At 41.6% G+C, this 18,906-nt stretch overlaps 1 protein-coding gene across 4 annotated transcripts in view; it reads right to left on the bottom strand.

The window, feature by feature from the left end:
* The window catches only part of NTN4 (netrin 4), a 247,983-nt gene that overhangs the window by 5,993 nt on the left and 223,084 nt on the right, over positions 1-18,906 (bottom strand). For 2 of the 4 annotated variants that reach the window (XM_036759925.1, XM_036759924.1), the window contains exons 6-9: positions 14,742-14,955; positions 11,647-11,759; positions 6,665-6,733; positions 2,200-2,370 (exon numbers count right to left, since the gene is read on the bottom strand). In XM_036759925.1, coding sequence (XP_036615820.1) covers positions 2,200-2,370; positions 6,665-6,733; positions 11,647-11,759; positions 14,742-14,955 — 567 coding nt within the window. Of the gene's footprint in view, positions 1-2,199; positions 2,371-6,664; positions 6,734-9,884; positions 9,955-11,646; positions 11,763-14,741; positions 14,956-18,906 lie in introns of those variants that run through there. The other 2 variants (XM_036759923.1, XM_036759926.1) reach the window with 2 other exon arrangements.

The following is an 18,906-nucleotide window of genomic DNA, read 5'->3' as shown; positions in this document are numbered from 1 at the left end:
ATCTCTTAATCATAATTTTTATCATTATATTAATTATTTTATACTGACACCCACAGCCTATGAATATCCCTTTCAATTGTCATAATAACTATACTATTCTCAAGATTGACATATATATATATATATATCAATAACATACGCAAAACAAAATAATCCCATATAAAGATGTAACTAATTAGTCTTATTGATTAACTAGGGTTTTTTCCCCCATTTACCTTTTTATGTCTCTCTTGAGTTTTGTATTTGGAGATCAAATTTTCCATTGAGCTCTGGCCTTTTCATCAGGAAGGTGTGGAATTCCCTTATTTCATCTCCTTGCCTGGAAAATTATGATCAGTTTTGCTGGGTAGTTGATCCCTGGTTGCAGTCCAACCTCCTTTGCCTTTTGGGATATCATATTCCAATTTCTCCCATCATTTAATGTAGAAGCTGAAAGATCCTGCATGATCCTGACTGTAGTTCCATGATATTTGAATTGTTTCTTTCTAGCTGCTTGCAGTATTTTCTCTTTGACCTGGCTGTTCTGGAATTTGGCTATAATATTTCTTGGAGTTTTCAATTTGGGATTTCTTTTAGGGGGTGATTGGTGGATTCTTTCAATGATGATTTTGCCCTCTGGTTCTAGGACCTCCAGTCAATTTTCCTTAAGGATTTCCTGGAAGATACTGTCAAGGTTCTATTTTTCATAATAGCTTTCAGGTAGACCAATAATTCTTAGATTGTCTCTCCTGGACCTATTTTCCAGGTCAGTTGTTTTTCCAATTAGATATTTCACGTTTTCTTCTATTTTTTCATTCTTTAGATTTTGTTTGACTGATTCTTAATGTCTCATAATGCCCAATTCTCATTTTGAATGTATTGTTTTCTTCCTTTAGCTTCTCTATCTCCTTTTCCATTTGGTTGATTTTACTTTTCAATGAGACATTTTCTCCATTTATATTCTGATTCTCCTTAGCCACTTCGTCGATTTTACTTTTTAAAGATTTGTTGTCATCAGTGAATTTTTTTCCCATTTTTTATCTTACCTCCCTAATTTGGTTTTTAAAATCCTCCTTAAGTTCTTCCAGGAATGCCTTTTGGTCTGGAGACCAGTTTACTCTCCCTTTTGAGGTTTCAGATATGGATATGGTGTCCATGCTGTCCTCTTCTGAATTGGTATTTTGACCATCCCTGTCTCCATAATAGGAATCAATGGTCTTTGGCTTTTTAGCATGTTTTTTGATGGTTTTTTTTCCTCCTGGCTTCTAAAGTGGATCTCTGTTTCTGAGGCTCAGGGGGCTCTGTCCCAAGTTTCTCCTGTTGGAATCTGTGGGCCTGCTCACTGGCTTTATGTTCTGTGGCCTCTGGTTTTGTGAGGTGTGGGAGAGGGGTGGTCTGGCTGCCGGGAGTCTCCTCTTCCCCAGGACTGCTCTATAGCACAGGTGGTCTCAGCCACCTTGTCTGTGTTGGTGTCTGCCTCTTCCTCTGGCTGTACAAAGCCAAGTCTGGGGTCTTGGCAATGAAGTTTGTTAGCTCCACCCCTGGGGTGCAGTTACTCTTGTTCTGCTGAGGTGAGGGCTGCCTGGACACCCCCCTTCCTGCACTAGTCTCCTTCTGCCACCACAAGAAGGGCCCTCTCCCCAACTTCTCTCACTACTGAAGCCCCACTTCTGGCTCCTCTGTTTCTCCCATGGGAATATTCTCTGGGTTTATTCAAGGAAGGGATGAGAGCCGTTTTACCTGGACATCATGGCTCCCGGAAGTTCAAGAAGGTGAGTTTCAAATCTTTAGACTGTGGGTTGGAGGCCCCTGGGTTAGCTGCTCCTGCAGCCACAGGTTCTGCGCTGGCGTCTCCCGTAGCTCCGACACACTCCCGTTCTGGGCTCAGAGGTCTGGAGCTGGATCGCAGCCGTAGCTGCTACTTCTGCCCTGGCCTGTTCCTGCTCCAGCATTTCGCTCACCCAGTGACCTTCCAGATCAGCGTGCTGGCTGGATTACTCTGCTGTTCCCAGTTGGTTTGCTCTGGTGCCCTTCCGTGTGCCCAGTGCTCCTACCCCTCTTAGTCTACTAGTGGCTTCTAACTCTCAAATCTGCTCAGATTCACTTTTTCAGACGTATCTGACAAAATTTGTGAGAGCTCCAGTAATTCCTTCCTTTCACAGCTCCATCTTGGCTCTGCCCCCTCAAAAGTTTTTTTCTTTAATGAAACCAAATACTCACCAGGATTAAGGATTGGGCAAGTGCAGCCTCTGTTGGTCCAGGACTCTGGGTAGAGTGTTCTCTTTCCTCGGAGAATCTTTAATTTGGTGGATTTCAGCACTTTTTTGATCTTCACATTGACTTCAGCATGAGAGCCTTTATCGTGAGCTGATAAAATCTTTATTTTTAGTACTGCAATGACATAATTCCAAAAGAAAAAAAAAGCAAAAAAGCATCATACACACAGTTCAACTTTGAGGAACAATGAAAATATCAACTACAGAGGAGCCCAAAGGATGAGTATCAATGCTGAATGTAGTTTTGATCATCTCTTTAAATACCATGCAGCTCCCTGCATTTGCACTGGCCCCATTCCCATGTGCCTGTACAACATCACTCTTCTCTTCCCAGTCTTTCTATTCTGTTCGTTACACATCATCAAGCTATTGGAACTCATCTAAAGTCTGAGTTCTATCAAACACATATTGCCCAGCGAGGAAAAAAAGACAACCATGAGGAGATACACATTTCTTTTTAGGATCCGGCTGTGTGTTTATTTTCATGATTGGCTATAAGCTCCTCAAGGACGGGGATTCTCTTTTTGTATCCCTAGTACTCATCACTACGCCTAGAACATAGCAGGCACTTAACAAATGTTTGCTGAATGAATGAATATGCTTTAAATGTTGGATTCAGTCAGTTAATAGGTATTTATTAAGTGCTTGCTATATGCCAGGCACTGTGCTGAGGGCTGGAGATACAAAAAGAGGCAAAAGATGAGGTTGTACCCTCAAGGAACTCACATTCTACTTGGGGAGATAACACACAAACAACTATGTACAAGATATGTACCAAGTAGATGCAATGAGATCAAGGATGTTGTCACTCAGTGAAAGTGAAAATGAGCCTGACTCCTTCTCCCCTCTGTAGAGATGGGAGAGACTAGCATATACTAAGCGGGTGGGTGGTGACAATGTCCCACCAGCCCTGCCCTTCAAGGTGGCAGCGTTCTATACGACCACCCTGTGGATCCCTGGAAAAGAGACGTGACCAGGGAAGAGGGGAGGGAGACAGGAGGAGCCAGTGAGTATGTTGTTCTCTGGAGAAGTACTTTTCACCTCTCCAGGGTTCCCATGGAAGCCTTTGACTGTGCACAGTTGGTCAGAGACCCCTGTCCTAACTGCTGCTACACATATATAATTGTGAGTGGCTACTAAGGGCCCCTAAGGCAGGAATCTGGGATGCTGTGTGCCAGGTGAGCCTGAGGACATGCAAAGTGAAGCTGGGGCCTGGTGACACAGGCCCTTCAGAAAGTAGCTGCAGGACAGGTGATAGCTGATTTGGAGGTTTGGGAGATCTGGGTTCTAGCAGTGTAGCAGGAGAAGGAGCTAGAGATTTTGGTGAGAGAGTGGTTCTGCATTGTACACAGTAACAACAACCTTGTGCGATGAACTATGATAGAATTAGCTCTTCTCAGCAATACAATGATCCAGGACAATTCCAAAAGACTCATGAAGGAAAACGCTCTCCACATCCAGAGAAAGAACTACGGAGTCTGAATGTAGATTGAAGCATACTATTTTCACCTTTTTTTGTTTTTCTTTCTCATGGTTTTCCCCTTTTGTTCTGATTTTTCTTTCATAATATGACTAATGTGGAAATAGGTATAATATAATTGTACATGTATAACCTATATGAGATTGCTTGCTGTCTTGGGGAGGGTGGAGGGAAGGGAGGGAGAAAAAATTTGGAACTCAAAATCTTATAAAAGTGAATATTGAAAACTCTCTTTACACGTAGTTGGAAAAAAATACTATTAAGAGAGCAGTTTGGATTGTATGCTGCAGTGAGACTGAGAAGGGAAGAGGAGTGGGTTTGGGGAGCAAGGTCCTCTGGAGGGTGACTTAAAGGGGCTGCAGGAGACACTGAGTACACCAGATTAAAGGCATCTCACACCTTCCCTGAGCCCTTGCTTCGGACTTTCTTGACATCCCATTTCCGGCCTAATTCCTCATTCGGGATACATGACAGCATTGCTTGTTCTGACTGCACCCCCATCCTCAACCTTTCTGCCTTCTGGGAGATGCTCAACTTTGACTTTTAAGAGACTAAAGTGTTCTATGACTTGCAGCCATGAAACATCACTGGAAAAATGCCAGAGTTAAAATGTTTGCTCCTTGTTTCAGGGAGAAGCCTGGGGTCATTAACAGAATGATGTAATTTCCCCAAAACAATCCAGACTACTTACTTCCTCCTGTTCGTTTCTGAACCCAGCTTATGAATTGGTAGTACACAAGATGTATATACAGGTAAGTGAGCTCTATAGCTTGTTCATCTAACTGCACATCACAGTCTGGACAAAGTGGGAATTCTTCATCCACTTAGTTTCCCTGCGTAGATGGTTAATCCAAACTGTTTTGAATTATTATGGATTGAACTGAGAAGGCTTTATAATTTTCTAGGGCTTGAGACAATCAGCAAAATGTAATTTACAAACAGAAACATCTGGAAGAATTCATTATCTATGAGAAATCCCTTTTCAATTTCTGCTTTGTACTGGACCTCATCCACAACAGTGGGAAACACCTCTGGTGAGTATATACCTTCCTATTTTATGCCCTGCTTAATAAAACTCAGAGAACTGTCTTACAAGATTGTCTCTGTTATTATAATTTTCATAAAATTTTATATCATACTGACATATGTTTGGGAGAAACCTTGTCAGAGGAGAGCCTTTACAGTTTTTTTTGACCAAATCACTGCAGTAGGTCTGTGTTTATACGAGTAGAGAAAGAAGGAATATATAGGAGAGATGTTGTAAAGGTAGAAACAATAAGATTTAGCAATGGACTGGGCAGATAGAGTGAGCAAGAGGATGGGAGGATGACACTAAGGGTTTGAACTGGCTGGGAGAATTGGGGTGCCCTTATCATTACTAGGAAAGTCTGGAAGAGGAGAGAGGGCTTGGGAGGAAACATAATGTCTTCTGTTTTGGACATCTCAAGTTTAGTGATCTAAACTCTCAGAAGAGAGGTTAGGGCTGACCTGGGAATCATCTGCATTCATAGGAAGTTAGGAGATGACCAACTGCAACAGCTTAGAGAAGAGGGCCCAGGAGAGAGCCTTGGGGAATCCCTCTGATTAGTGGGCATGCTCTGACTGAAGAGGCAACAGAGGAGATTGAGAAGGAGCTGTCAGGCAGAACCAGAAAACAGCAACATCAGGAAAACCTAGAAAGAAGAGAGAGTGTCTAGGAGAAGAGAGTGATGGACAATGTCAAAGGCAGCAGGGAGATCAAGAGGCACGTGGGTTGATAAAACGCCATGAGATTTGGAAATGAAGAGATTGCTGGTAACTTTGCACTGAGCAGTTTTAGTTGAACCATGAGGACAGAAAACAGACAGCAGAGGGTTTACGACAAATCTAAGGAGAGGATGAGTGGAGGCACCAAGTGCAGAAGACTTTCTCAAGGAGTTTAGCCACAAACAGGAAGAGAGATGTGGGACAATAGCAGGGATGGTGGAATGAGTTTTAAGTTCCTCTGGTATCTTAGAGAATCGATCTTTCAGGGCCTCAAAATGACATTATTTCAATAAGCCACCTCTGTATATACATGGTCTAGTCTGGCTCCTTTTCTTTGCTATTTCTTCCTCATGTGGGACACCTGGGACTGTGATGTTAGGAATTCAAGTGTGGCGGCCCTGTCCTTAATGGTTAAAAGAGTATGTGATAAAAACTTTGGAGTGTTCTTTTCATCCTCCTTCCAGCTAAGTCTTTAAATGCCCTCAAGATGACTTTTTTTAGTTAGGTCTCTTGGCAAGCTTTCTTTAAAATGGTGTTTCCCAGTGCTACTTCTCATTGTTTTATAATCTTCCACCATCTTCAACCATCAGACTTCACAAAGGAGTTTATGTTCTAAACCCATGTTGCCTTTGGCCACCATATATTCTACTTAGCAAGGAGAGCAAGGTTTGACTGGCTGAGCTGGTTTCTAGGCTCTCTGGTCTCATAGCAAATAGTTTGTATTTATTAAACTTCTTTGGTCAGTGTCAAGGATAAAAAGCAGTTGACATAGAAGAAAATCTGCTTGGCCGTGTTTATTTCATGCCCATGTAATACAGTTTTAAGCAGCTCCCTAATATCTACATTTGACTAATAAAGGTCTTGTCAGAAATGTCAGAAATATTTATTTTCATTTCACATTGTTTCTCTTATTTATTTGTTTCACCTCATTCTCATAACAGTATGGTGCTGCCAGAGACTATCTTTGCCAGCATCCTGATAAACTTTTCTCCTTGGTGAGTGTACCACTCTCTACATTGGTGCAATACTGGTATAGCCTGCGGCAAGTTCTTCAGTAGTACTACACAAGACAAGCGTTTATGAGGGCCTGGGACAGGCTTAGTACTGACATCTAATGCCTCTCTAGAATTAATAGATAATGGTTCTCAGGAGCAAAGAAAATGATTTTCTTCTTGTAACTCACCATATGAATACTTCATCCCACAGAAGATTTTGGGGTTTCCTAACGATTGTTCTTTACATTCACATTTACCTAAAAAAAATAAACAAAGATTCGTGTTCATTAGCACCATAAAAGCGAAAACATGTGACGAGTAAATTCAAGTAACATTAACTGTGTCCTCTTAAGTTATTTCCTCACTGTGCACAAGGACAAATGAGAATTATTTAAACCCATAGAAGGACAATGGAATTGCAGAACCATTTAAATGAGTTAAATTTATTTGACTGTAGAGGGCTGAAGAGAGAGTGTGGGTGCAGTCATAGATTTCAAGTTTCCCACAAACGGCAGGAATCTCCTCTGTACTATTCCCCACAAATGGTCATCTAGTCTTAAAGACCACTAGTGATGGAGGCCTCCCCACATTCTGAGGCAGCCCTAATTGGTAAGGCTTCCTGTAACTCCTGGTTCTGTCCTCTGAAGTCAGGCAGAACCAGTGTGATCCTTCTTCCTCATCCAAGTCCTTCACGTATCTGAAGATGGATAATGCATTCTCCTTAAGTCTTCTTTTCCACAGGCTAAACATGTCCAGTTCCTCCAAGTAATCCTCACATGGAACGATGTCTATTGTCTCTACTATCCTGGCCTTTTTCCTAAAAGAGTAGTGAGCAGAACCAAAGGACTTAGTCTTCCTATCCCTGTTTCCTCTCTCTCCCCCACCGAAGTCTTTAGGATCCAGGGAAGTCTTGTTCTTACTTTAATTTTTAGGACTGGACAGATGTGACCACGTAGTAGGCACAGGAGAAGGAGCCAGCACAGAGGGTGAGGCAGGATAATAGGTGGTATAGCAAGAGCCAGAAAAGTGGAAGCCATAGGATCAAGGATCCATTGGGGAAGTTCATCTTGGGAAGAGGGGGTTGCTTTCTCCAAGAGAGGAAAGAAGGGTAAGAAGTAGAACAGGAAAGAAAGACAGATGGTGAGATGTAGAAGAGGGAACTTAAGGGAACTTGAATCTTCTAAGTCTGAGGCTAGGTCATGTACTGAGAATGAAGAGAGTTGGCGCTGGGCTGTGGCCTTGAGAAGAGAGGCAAAGGTATGGGACAATTACTGCAGAGAATGTAATAGGAGACCATTAAAGAGATACGGAAGGATTTCCAGTGAGCACTGAAGTCCTAGTTTGAGGATAAATAGCATGAATTTGGAATGCGGCCAATTTGCTTGGTTCTGTGACTTTCCTTAGTTATTCCAGGAACAGAGGCAAAGAAAGCAGTGGGATTTATCTATTATTGGAATTGGTAAGGCAGGGCCATCACAAGTTCAAGGGGGTAAAGGGAATCTAGGGTCGTAGGTAGAAGAAGGTTGGTTGGAATGCCTATCTATGGGTTCTAGGCTGGAGGGGAGAGGGAGAGATGAATCCAGGAATGGGCTGGTGGAATGGACCTGGAGACCATAATGAGAGCAAAGAACATTTTATTATGAATGAAGTTGGATATATATTTATACCCCAATGGGTTATCAGCTTTCTCAGTGCTAAGCTAAAAATTATTTGAGGGCAATTAAGGGCTGAACTTCTTTGTTGTTATTTAACTTTTCATATGTTTGCATATTTTGTCCAGCCCTAACTTCCTCCCTGTTTAGGCAGTGAGCCAACTGAATTGTAGAGGCATGAAGGGTATTGATAATAGGAAGAATAAATAAGTAAGACTTAACTATATTAACATATTAGCAGAAAAATAATTTAGTTTGGACATAGATTTATAAAATCATAGAGGGGAATATGGTTAAGTGTGGGATGAATGTGAGAAACTGGATAGAAAGTGCTAGAGGTTAAGTCTCATGATTGAAACATTATTTAATTTATATGGCTCTCCTTGCTTTTCTATGGCACATGTAATGAGGGGAAATTTTTGTCTTTTTTGAGAAAAAACTTACTAGCAATATTTAACCCATGTATTTAAAGCCATGTTAGCAGAAACTATTTTAAACAACGGTTGAAAGGTGTGTGGTTATTTTAGAGTAGCAAAGCCCCTACAGAGAGTTCAGAGAATTTGATACAAAGTGTAAACCCATACTAGTCTTCACTCTTAGCATAGAGAGAACTAAAATTTAAGAGCATCAACTCATAGCCATGACCCTAAACTTTACAGAAAACTGTTGTTTTGGTATCGGCTGATATGGCAGAAAAACCATGAAACGCTGGGCCAGTCACACACTCTCAGTGTCCCAGGCCCTTATCTAAGACTATAAATTGCAGACCAGCTACTAATCTGCTTTGGTTCTCTACCAATGGAATCATAGGTTTGTTCCCTATGCACTCTTCCCCCTTTCTCACCAAGAAAGAAAAGCAATGAGATAATAGGGCTCTGCCATGGACTAGTGTGGGACCTCTGGCAAGTTCATTTGGGCTTGAGTTTCATTGTCTGTAAGAGGAGGGGTTTGGATTAGAAATTCTAGGCCTCCTCCAATTCCAAAATTCTAGTAATTCTATGATGATTAGCCTGCCTAGGAGAGGCATAATAGTATCATGGAGCAAGAAGATCAATGGTTTAGCCTCTGATGCTTCCCAGCTGTGGGACCAGAGGCAAGTGATTTAATCTCTGTTTGCCTCAGTTTCTTTATCTATAAAATGGGGATAATAAGAGCATCTGCTTCCCAGGGTGATGAGGATCAAATGAGACAATGTACACAAAGCACCCTGTAAACCTTAAAGCATGTGGTAAAGGTTGGCAATTATTATTATTATTATAATTAATTATTAATGCAGCTACAGCTCAGCAAGATCCACAAGCATCCCAACTGGACTGTGGCCTCAGACTCTCCTCCTAAAAAGCACAGCGGGGAAATCAATGTAACTACAGTAACACACTGAACACTGGGAAAGACAACGGAGGTGCCTAACACCAGGCTCCATTCAAGGGTGCTGCCAGCCGGGTGACCAGGGAATACAGCACAAGGCCTTCTGATGACTCCACAAAGGCACCAGTGACACGCCGCGCCAGAAAACCTAGCAGGACCTCTTAAGGCCGCACGGTGCCCCAAGAGGTGATGCTCTTCTCGTTAGTCCTGTGCCTAGAAAAACACTGGCACCTCTCTTTGGTTACTTTCTCACACACCTCTTTCAAAAGTACTGAATAACAGCACTTAATAGAATTGTTAGAATTTTAGAGTATGGGGAGGCCTGGAATTTCTAGTCCAAACTCCTATGAGATGATGAAACTCAAGTCCAAAGGTACTTGCCTGACGTCCCACACTCAGTCCACGGTACAGCCTAGAAGCCGGGTCTCTTGCTCTCATCCCATTATCCTATGGTCTTTCTTTTTTGGGGGGAAGGGAGAGAAGGGAGGAAAGCATAGTACTTAATAACAGCTAATGTCTATGTAGCAACTTAAGGTTTAAAGAGTACTCTACATAAATGATCTCATTTGATCCTCAAACCAACTCAGTGAGTTAGGCGCTATTATCATCTCATCATTTTACAGATAAGAAAACTGAGGCAGATGGAGGTGAACTGGATCCTTCAGAGTCACAGTTATGGTGACTGAAGCAGGTCTTCCTGACCCTGAGCTCAGCGTTCTATCCCTGAACCATCTTAGCTGCCTAAGATCCAGGATTTCAACCCCCTGGGGCTCCCTTTCCTGACTCCCCTCGCCTTGTTAGAGACCTTGAGACCTGCTTTGTCTCAATATTTTTTACCTTGTGGTCTACGTGGTAACGACCAGACATTTAGTCTGTCATCCAGCCCATAGGCAAGGTCTTCCCTGCTTGGAAGGGTCTGCTATGGCTTCCTCTCTTGGCATAGCCTTTGGGAACCCAGGATTACCTCCATGCCATGCAAAAGCTTTGGAAGGAGAATTCCAGAAATTCCGATGGTCAAATATTAAAACAGACACTACCTGATTAGGTCTCAACTCAGCCTTGTGTTTTCAAAAACTAAATCTGGAAGGGGAGAAAAAGCCCTTGCTTTGTTATACTGGGTTATTAGAAAGTTGAAATAGGATTGTTTACTCTACTGCAGTATTAGTCAAAGCCAATTTTGTTGTTCAGGAAAGGAAACATTTCAGCTGGTGCTCTCTACCTCACAAGAAGTTATGGGAATTAAGGCTATGCTGCTGGTATAGGCCCTAAGTTCCTGGTACAGTGACTCCTTTAACATAGGTAGGTAGATATGCACAGCTGTTTGAATACAGATCTCACTGTCTGCTACACTTGCAGGCTTGGGACACTGTGCATTGCTCCTTGCTGAAAGGGGGTGCCCATGGGAGCTGTTCTACACCCAGAGGAAGACGGCTGTTTAGCAGGAAGCTGAACAATGACTTCTCTAAGCTGGAGCTCACCCAGATGAATTCCAGATAGTCTCGAGGGACATCACAGACAGCACAGCTGTTAATGTGGATAGGAGAGTCTGGAGTCACTCTGGTGCCAGCACTTTGTTACATGCCTAATTGGTTTGATGCCAGCTCCCTAGTAACATGCATAATTGGCTAACTGAATGTCACATAAGCTTAAAAGCCTGATCCTCAGAGATCTTCCTTAGCAGACTCCAAGACTATAGTAGAGTCAGAGAATTATAAATGACATTATGTTAGAATTATGGAAGAATGTTTCAAGTACTTATTAAATGCACAGTAAATAATTTCAATTAAATGTACAGAAATCAAATTAGACAGCATTAAGGGGAAAATTTTGGTAGTAACCACTGGTATTTTTTCTTTTCTAAACTTTGATATAATTTTATGTTGTTTCTTCCACTACTTTTCCTTTTGTGAGTTAAAATGAAACATTAGCCCTTGCTACATAAGCCTTTTTGTCCCAATCACGTTCCCCAAGAGATGCACACTTGTATGGTAAGTTCTATCTTACCACCTCAGAACCAAAGAGTACTATTATGCTGCTTTTTCATCTGCTGCAAACAAAGTTTTTAGTCTTGGGTATTAAAAAATCACTATTGCCTAGGACTGGGCCAGGAAAGAAGAGAGGAAGAGAGCTTATTCTCTCTTCCTTCTCACCTGAATGTCGAAGAGCTGAGAATCCTTGTTCGTCCTCCCATTCCCAGGCTGGTTCACTCTGGTTAAACACAGGGTAGAAGTCTGGAAGTTCATGGTACCAGTCAATGTCTGCGCTGCTATAATAAAGTCAAACTCTGAATAAGAATGTCACTTTGGTCAAAGGATATGAACAGGCAGTTTTTGAAAGAAGCAGCACAAATGATCAACCATCATCTGAAAAAGTGTTTAGAGTAGGTAATCAGAGCCATGTAAATTAAAAATGAACCATTGTATTATGCTCATATCACGTTGACAAAGATAGAAAAATTCAAAGTTGCAGGGAGCTGTGGGGAAATATGCTCAACAAGCCACTGTTGATGGAGCTGTGAACTGGTCCAAATATTTTGGAAATCTGTATGTGACCCTCTAGTAAGTTACAACAGTGTTCCTATCCTTTGATCTAGAAGTCCTCTGAGGTTTTTAACCTAAGGAAGTTATTGGACCAGGTGAGTGGGGGTGCTTCCTTTGACTGACTGGCCAGACCCAGCTGTTAGCTTGCTTTTCCACCCTGTGCTTTCTGCTGCTCTCTTTTTTGGCACCTTTTAACTGCTGTGTCCAGAGGGTGAAGATTCCAGTTCACCCAAAGGAATGATGCCACAAGCTGAACTGGGGAGAGGAGAAGGACATGTTTCCCCTGCTCTCCTTTTACCCGGGTTCTGAGAAATGGACCTGGGGTTGCTTGTTTCTGTTCTCAGTTGTTTGTCGTCCTCAGTTTCAGGTGCCGGAGGCAATCCCCAGGGAACTAGGAGTTCAAGTCATGGAGACCTTGGAGCCAGGATTTCAGCCAGCCATCCCTGTACTGAAATCTGGAGAAGCTGGGGTGTCTGGAACTTGAGCCCCAGGGGGGTTTTGGACTTGGAACTGAAACTATGCTCTCTGGGAACTGAGCTAAGCTAGGAAACCTAATCCTCTTCCCTTTCCCAGAGACTGAGGTGGTGCAAAGGGGTGGGGATTGTGGCTCCCATGGGCTGGGGGTAAGTCTGTATATTTGTAATTATATCTTCTGAAGTAAACATTTCTATGTTAAAGCTAATCTCATTATTAGTGGCTAAATGGGCCTAGAGTATAAACCATCTCCCAAAATTGAGGAAACATCATTAGTGGAGGCTGGAGCCACTTTCAGAGCTGAGACACTCCAAATCCCCCTTTAAGGGACTAGAGAACCCTGGTGGGGTGGGGAGGGAAACCATAAACTCTAACACATCTGGCCTTTGGGCATTGAGAGCCAGGGTGGACTGTGTTATGATTCAAATTTTCAACTATAATACTCAGAAAGAGTTCACCTTGTGTGGCGTGTTACAGTTTACAAAGTACTTTCTCATTTAATCCTTGTAACAACTCTGTGAAGTAGGTAGTAGTGTGAGTCGTGTTACCCATGTTTTAAAGTTTAGAAAATGGAAGTTCAGGGACATAAAAGTCAAAGGCATGGGGGGAGGGGAAGAGAAGAAGGATCATAGCCCAGGTCTCTGGATTCCACCTTCAGCTCTCTTTTCACTGTGCTGTATTGTCCAAGTGGGAAACATTTATTTTTAATTGGTTTACTTTATTATTGTTTTCTTGCCCCATTAAATGGAAGAGGACAGTCTTGCAGAAGAGAAAATATAAAAATAAGTTAAGATGACAGAGTTACATATGCACATAATGCAATTTTATGATAAAATCATATCATGATAAAGTTCAAAATCAGTTACAACTGTGGCATAAGAAATTTGAACATTATTATTGAGGAGAAAATTAACAAATAGTCATTAAACCCTATCAATATCAAAAGATGAGAATAGCCAGCAGATAATCACAGTTAGGGGCAGCAAGGAGGTGGCTTGGCGGATAGAGTGCTGGGCCTAGAGTAAGAAAGACTCATCTTCCTGAGTTCAAATCTAGTCTCAGACACCCAGCAGCTGTGTGACCCTGGGCAAATCATTTAACCCCTGTTTGCCTCAGTTTCCTCATCCATCAAATGAGCAAGAGAAGGAAATGGCAAACCACTCTTTGCCAAAAAAACCAAAAAAACCAAATGGGGCCGTGAAGAGTTGGACATGACTGAAACGACTGAACGATAATGACAAAATCACAACTAAGCAAGTAAAACAAATTCAGAATCTAAAAGTTCTTCCTACCTTTTCAACTTATACTTTGCTGCCTTCCAAGTACTCTACCACTCAACGATGCTAGCCTGCTTGCTGTTCCTCATATGTGACTCTCTATCCCCTGATTTGGGGCTTTTCAGGCCTGAAAGGCTGATCATCCTCATCTCCAAATTGTAACTTCCCTGGCTTTCTTCAAGACTTAGCTGCAATCTCACCTTCTCCAGAAGCCTCCTCCCCTCTTCCCCATCTCATGCTAGTGCCTTTCTTCTGAGATCCAATGAATGAAATCATTTATATCACATATGTCTTTTCTGTATATAGTTTTTTGCATATTGTTTCATCCATGAGAATGTGAGCTCCTTGAAGGCAGGGACCAAATTTTTGCATTTCTTTTGATCCCCAGCGCTTAGCACAGTGCCTAGCAATTTGTTATTGTTGTTCGGCTGGTATGAAACACTTCTTAAAGGATTCCCTCAGCCCTTGGTAGAAAGTATCCCCTGGGGCAGCTAAGTGGTGCAGTGAGTAGAGCACTGGCCCTGGAGTCAGAAGGACCTCAGTTCAAATCTGGCCTCAGACACTTGACACGTACTAGCTGTGTGACCTTGGGCAAGTCACTTAACCCCAATTGCCCTGCCCCACCCCCAAAGAAAGTATCCTGTGTTTCCAGAGATACAAAGTTTATACCATGACTTACTTTTCAGAAACTTAACAGAAAATTTTTTCTCTTGGATTTCAGGGTCTGTTAAGAGGAATCATTCATTTTACAACAAAATGGGGAAAATGTGATTCCCAGAGTCTTGGCCATTCCCAAAATCCTGAAAGAATTCTTTTATAGGAGGCCCAACTATAAGGTCCACCTACAAACCCTTCTAAGACATCTACCCCCAATCATGGAGCATCTGCTAAATTATTAATAGCATTCCAAATATCCAAAGAAATAAGATAAGAGACAAGAGGCTGTCCGCTCACCTGCTGATACAGTCCCCGGTGAGGGGGTCACAGCTTCCTGCACAGTCACATGGTCTGCAGCCATATTCTCCAAAACCCCAGTATCCTACCATACACTTGTCACAATGAGGGCCTGCCACTCCAGGTTTGCAAGGGCAGTCACCATTGCTGGGGTCACAGAAGGCTGCTGAGCTGAAAGGAAGAACAGCTGACCCAATGGGATGGCAGGAACACACTGCAAGAGAATCAACACACGAAATGCCTTCAGCTCTAAATTAGTTACTTATGGATTGTCCATGACCCAGGCTGACTTCCCATTGTTAATCAGCACACCCACAAAGTCTCACATCAGTTGGCATGTATCCAAGGAATGCAAACTAACTTGCAGGACTTCTGTCGCAGCTACAAAACCAACCGCCCCCCCACCAAAACCCACTCCTAAATCCCCAAACCACATCCTATATTACAGAATCAAATATGACTGGTTTTTGCATTATCTGCTTTTTTGAATTCTACATATCTATAGAAAATAAAGAACTGAATATGGTAAAAATTTTTACGTAGAGGAAAGAAAAGTGTCTTGGTGGAAATATCTTTGTCATTGTTTAGGGAAATTGCCAGCTTGAGTATCATCCCATTTCTTTAGTGTGCTCTATAACCAGAGCATATCAGTCATTGGATGACTAGGCGACCATTTGCTTTTGAACGGTCTCAAAATCCCTGCCCTGCTTTTGGGAAGAGGAATAAGGATGATCTTTAGGTTTGGACAATCTTAGAGGTCAAAGGAGTCATGTAGGTTGTCAGTTCTGGGGATTTCATGGGGCTTCTAGTTCATGAACAAGTGTCATGAAGGACAGAGAACTTACTGGTTCCCCAGAATGTCCTTTCTTACCAAGATATTTTGAATTATTGGATGAACTTCAGAGCTTATATTCCTGTTCAGGGGTTCATTGGCCTAGGACCTATCCTAGACTCCAAGTATGCTACTGAGGGTAGCTATAGGCTCCCTAAATTAGTTCTGAGAATCTCAGGATTCAGGCCAGGGGCTTCTCTTCACAGTCTTATGCCGACAGCCTTTTGCTTTTTTTTTTTTTAAATAGTGGGTTATACCTAATAGTCGGGACCTTTGTATTGCAGCAAAACTATAGTATAAAGCTCCTAGATGCCTGAGCCCTCCCTGGCAGGTGTGTTACTTGGACATACTCCCAGGCTGAGCAGACTTGATCTGACTCCATATATGCTAAGGGCCATCTCTGTCTTATACCCTTATACCTTATACTCTGGTCCCACTCTATGCTAGTGCTATGTCAGAGATGGATAGTTTCTTGTGTTCTTCCTTATATGGAAGTTCCATCTATGGAGAAGACACATGACGATGTGGAGTAGAAAGAGCCTCAGAACCATGGCTACATTTCTTCACCCTCTCAGTTTCCATGAAGCAGAGATGTTTGCCATGGTGTATTTCTGCTGACATTAACCTGATAGAATTAAGGGAATATATGTCTAGAGATAGTCAAAGGAAGGGGTCATAGTGGGCCATTTTAACTGAGAATTCTAATTCTTCTATTTGCTCAGATTCACCTCCCTCCCTTAGAATGTGTTCAGAGGTAACTTAAATGGAATCCAGTGACAATGCCAGCAATACTTGTAGGCACTAAGGCAAGAAAACAGATAACCACTCAGCTGCCAAAACGATCTCCCTAAAGTGCAGATTTGAACATGTCACCCCACCTTCATACCCCCAACCCCCTCAATCATTAAACTCTAGGAGCTCCTCCCTATTACTTCCAGGATCAAATATAAAATTCTATGTTTGCCTTTGTTTCTATTTTAAAGTAAATTTTTATTGATCCATTTTTCCACCAGTTTTCTTTTCCACCAGTATTCTTTCCTTTCCCAGAGAGCCATTCAATATAACAAATACTATTTTTAAAGGCAAAAAAGAAAAAGAAGAGGAAAAAATCAGTATGACTATCAATACAATGATAAAGGTTGAAAATGGCAGTATGTGAAACTTGTGGACCTCACCCCTCTGTAAAGGGGATGGGGTGGGAACATCTTCTGTGTGGTTGTTGTATGGTTTGTCCTTAGTTCTTGAAGAGGACCATGACATCAGGAAGATGATGCCATGACTTGCAAGTAAACTAGAATCAGACTGTATTTGGCTTTTGAAGCCCTTTTCCACCTGACCCCTTCCTACCCTTCTAGCTGTCTTTCACTATATTATATCACATACTACACAATTCAGTAACACTGGCTCCTTGATGTTCTTTGCACAAGACGCTCCATCTCCTGACTCAGTCTTTCTTCACTCAGTTTCCCATGCCTGAAATGCTCTCTCTTCTTTCTTGCCATTCTGGCTTCCTTCTAAAACCTCACCTGCATGAAGCCTTCTCTGGTCCCACTCAATGCTAGTGCCTTTCCTCTGAAATTACCTCCAATTTACTCAGCATATATCTGGAAGGTACATAGCTGTTTACATGTTTTCTCTGCCATTAGACTATGAACTCCTGGGGGGAAGTGCTATTCTTTTTGTCTTTCATTTTCCTATATCCCCAAAGCCTAATTAGTACAGTGCCTGGCACACAGGAAGCATTTAATTGATGCTTATTGATTTGTAGATAACCATGACAAAATGCTAATGATACTGCCAATTTTGCAGGTTTATGATTTTGATTTTTTTTTTTGCCTATAGGAATCTGAACCTAAGAATGTGCCATAGAAATGATGACCTAATTTAGTTTTCTGAGGCTGACTTCTGCCCAGCAACAATGAGAGCCTTGCCTAAATCTAAATCTGCCCAGTAATGGGGGGCTCTGTTTGCTGACAAGAAAACCTTGTTATTTTTGTGTACACAACTAACCCCTATGGTTTGTGCCCATATCCTTGAATGTTGCAAGTTAATTTCCCTGTTTTGTGACTGACTCCTTGAACTGTTTTGTAAAGTACCCAACATACCTGCTTTCCCTTTTGGGCCTCCCTTTACACACCTGCTTCCCCTTTCCTGATATTCTTCCCTGTGGTTAACTGCCCACATAGGAGCATATCCCCACCCCTAGATGAGTGTCCAAAATGTGTGTATAAATGCAAGCCCCTGTCTTTTCTCAAACTGCTAGTGCCCATAAGGTCTAGCCTGCTGCTTTTGCGTCAATAAAGCCCTCCTGACTAGAATATCTACCTCTTGAATTCTTTCTGGATAACCCAACTCCTCAGCCTCACGAACTTCATCATTATGTTTTACTCAAACTGAAAGTTTTTACTATAGACAGTACATAATAGTAGACCAACACTCCATGCATCATCTAAATGAATCATTAAATATTTCCTTTATTATATCCTAAATGTATATTTTCTTTTTGAAAGGAGGTGATGAAGAACTCATTTAACCTGAACAATGGTGAAAAGGTAGAACATCTCAGGCTGTTTCTCAAGGGTAAGAAGGTGTTTTAAAAATGTAACATTTAGGCCAGGAGAAAAAAAGATTTAATATAAGAATCTGACTATTAGTATTTGCCTAAGATAAATTAGATGCATTAAGATGCTCCTTATTAGACTGTGAGCTCTTTGAAGCCAGGGGCTGTCTTTTAACTCCTTTTATATCGCCAGTGCTTAGCATAATGCCTGTCACAAAAAAGCTGCTTAATAAATGCTGATTGATTCATTGACTGTTGAACTTTGTCTTTTGAATGCTTAGAGCTTCTTAACAGAAAAATGTCTTGGAGAAACACAGTTATCTTTTTTGGATTTTTTACATTATCTACATTTTCTAAGCATACAGTTTAGTTTATGGTCATGTTATTTTTAGAATAGGTTCCTTACCCAATTTTCTAGAGTTGGGTTTTATTATGTAACCTTTGGTTATGCTATGCAGCACTATCTGTTTCTCCTAACTTTTTTACAATGAAATGAAACGGACTCTAAAATAGGAATTTATCATTAAATGATCTGATTAGTATAGAAGATGACTTTAAATGAAATATTCTGGTACAAATCACAAAAGTGCCACAATTTTGAAGTCATCAAACAAACAAGGTGATTCAGTTATCATGGAAGCTCTGAAATGTGGGACTGTTGTAGAGGAAGGTCCATAGACACAAGGCTTAACTTGAATGTAGAAATCTCAAGCTGTCTAATTATCAGAACATATTGAGTACAGCATCTTTTCTTTCTTGAGGTCTGATTGAAT

Source organism: Trichosurus vulpecula, chromosome 5 (assembly GCF_011100635.1).
Source record: "Trichosurus vulpecula isolate mTriVul1 chromosome 5, mTriVul1.pri, whole genome shotgun sequence".
Classification (NCBI taxonomy): domain Eukaryota; kingdom Metazoa; phylum Chordata; class Mammalia; order Diprotodontia; family Phalangeridae; genus Trichosurus; species Trichosurus vulpecula.
Note: the sequence above shows the minus strand (reverse complement) of the source record. Positions and strands in the feature narration are given on the sequence as shown.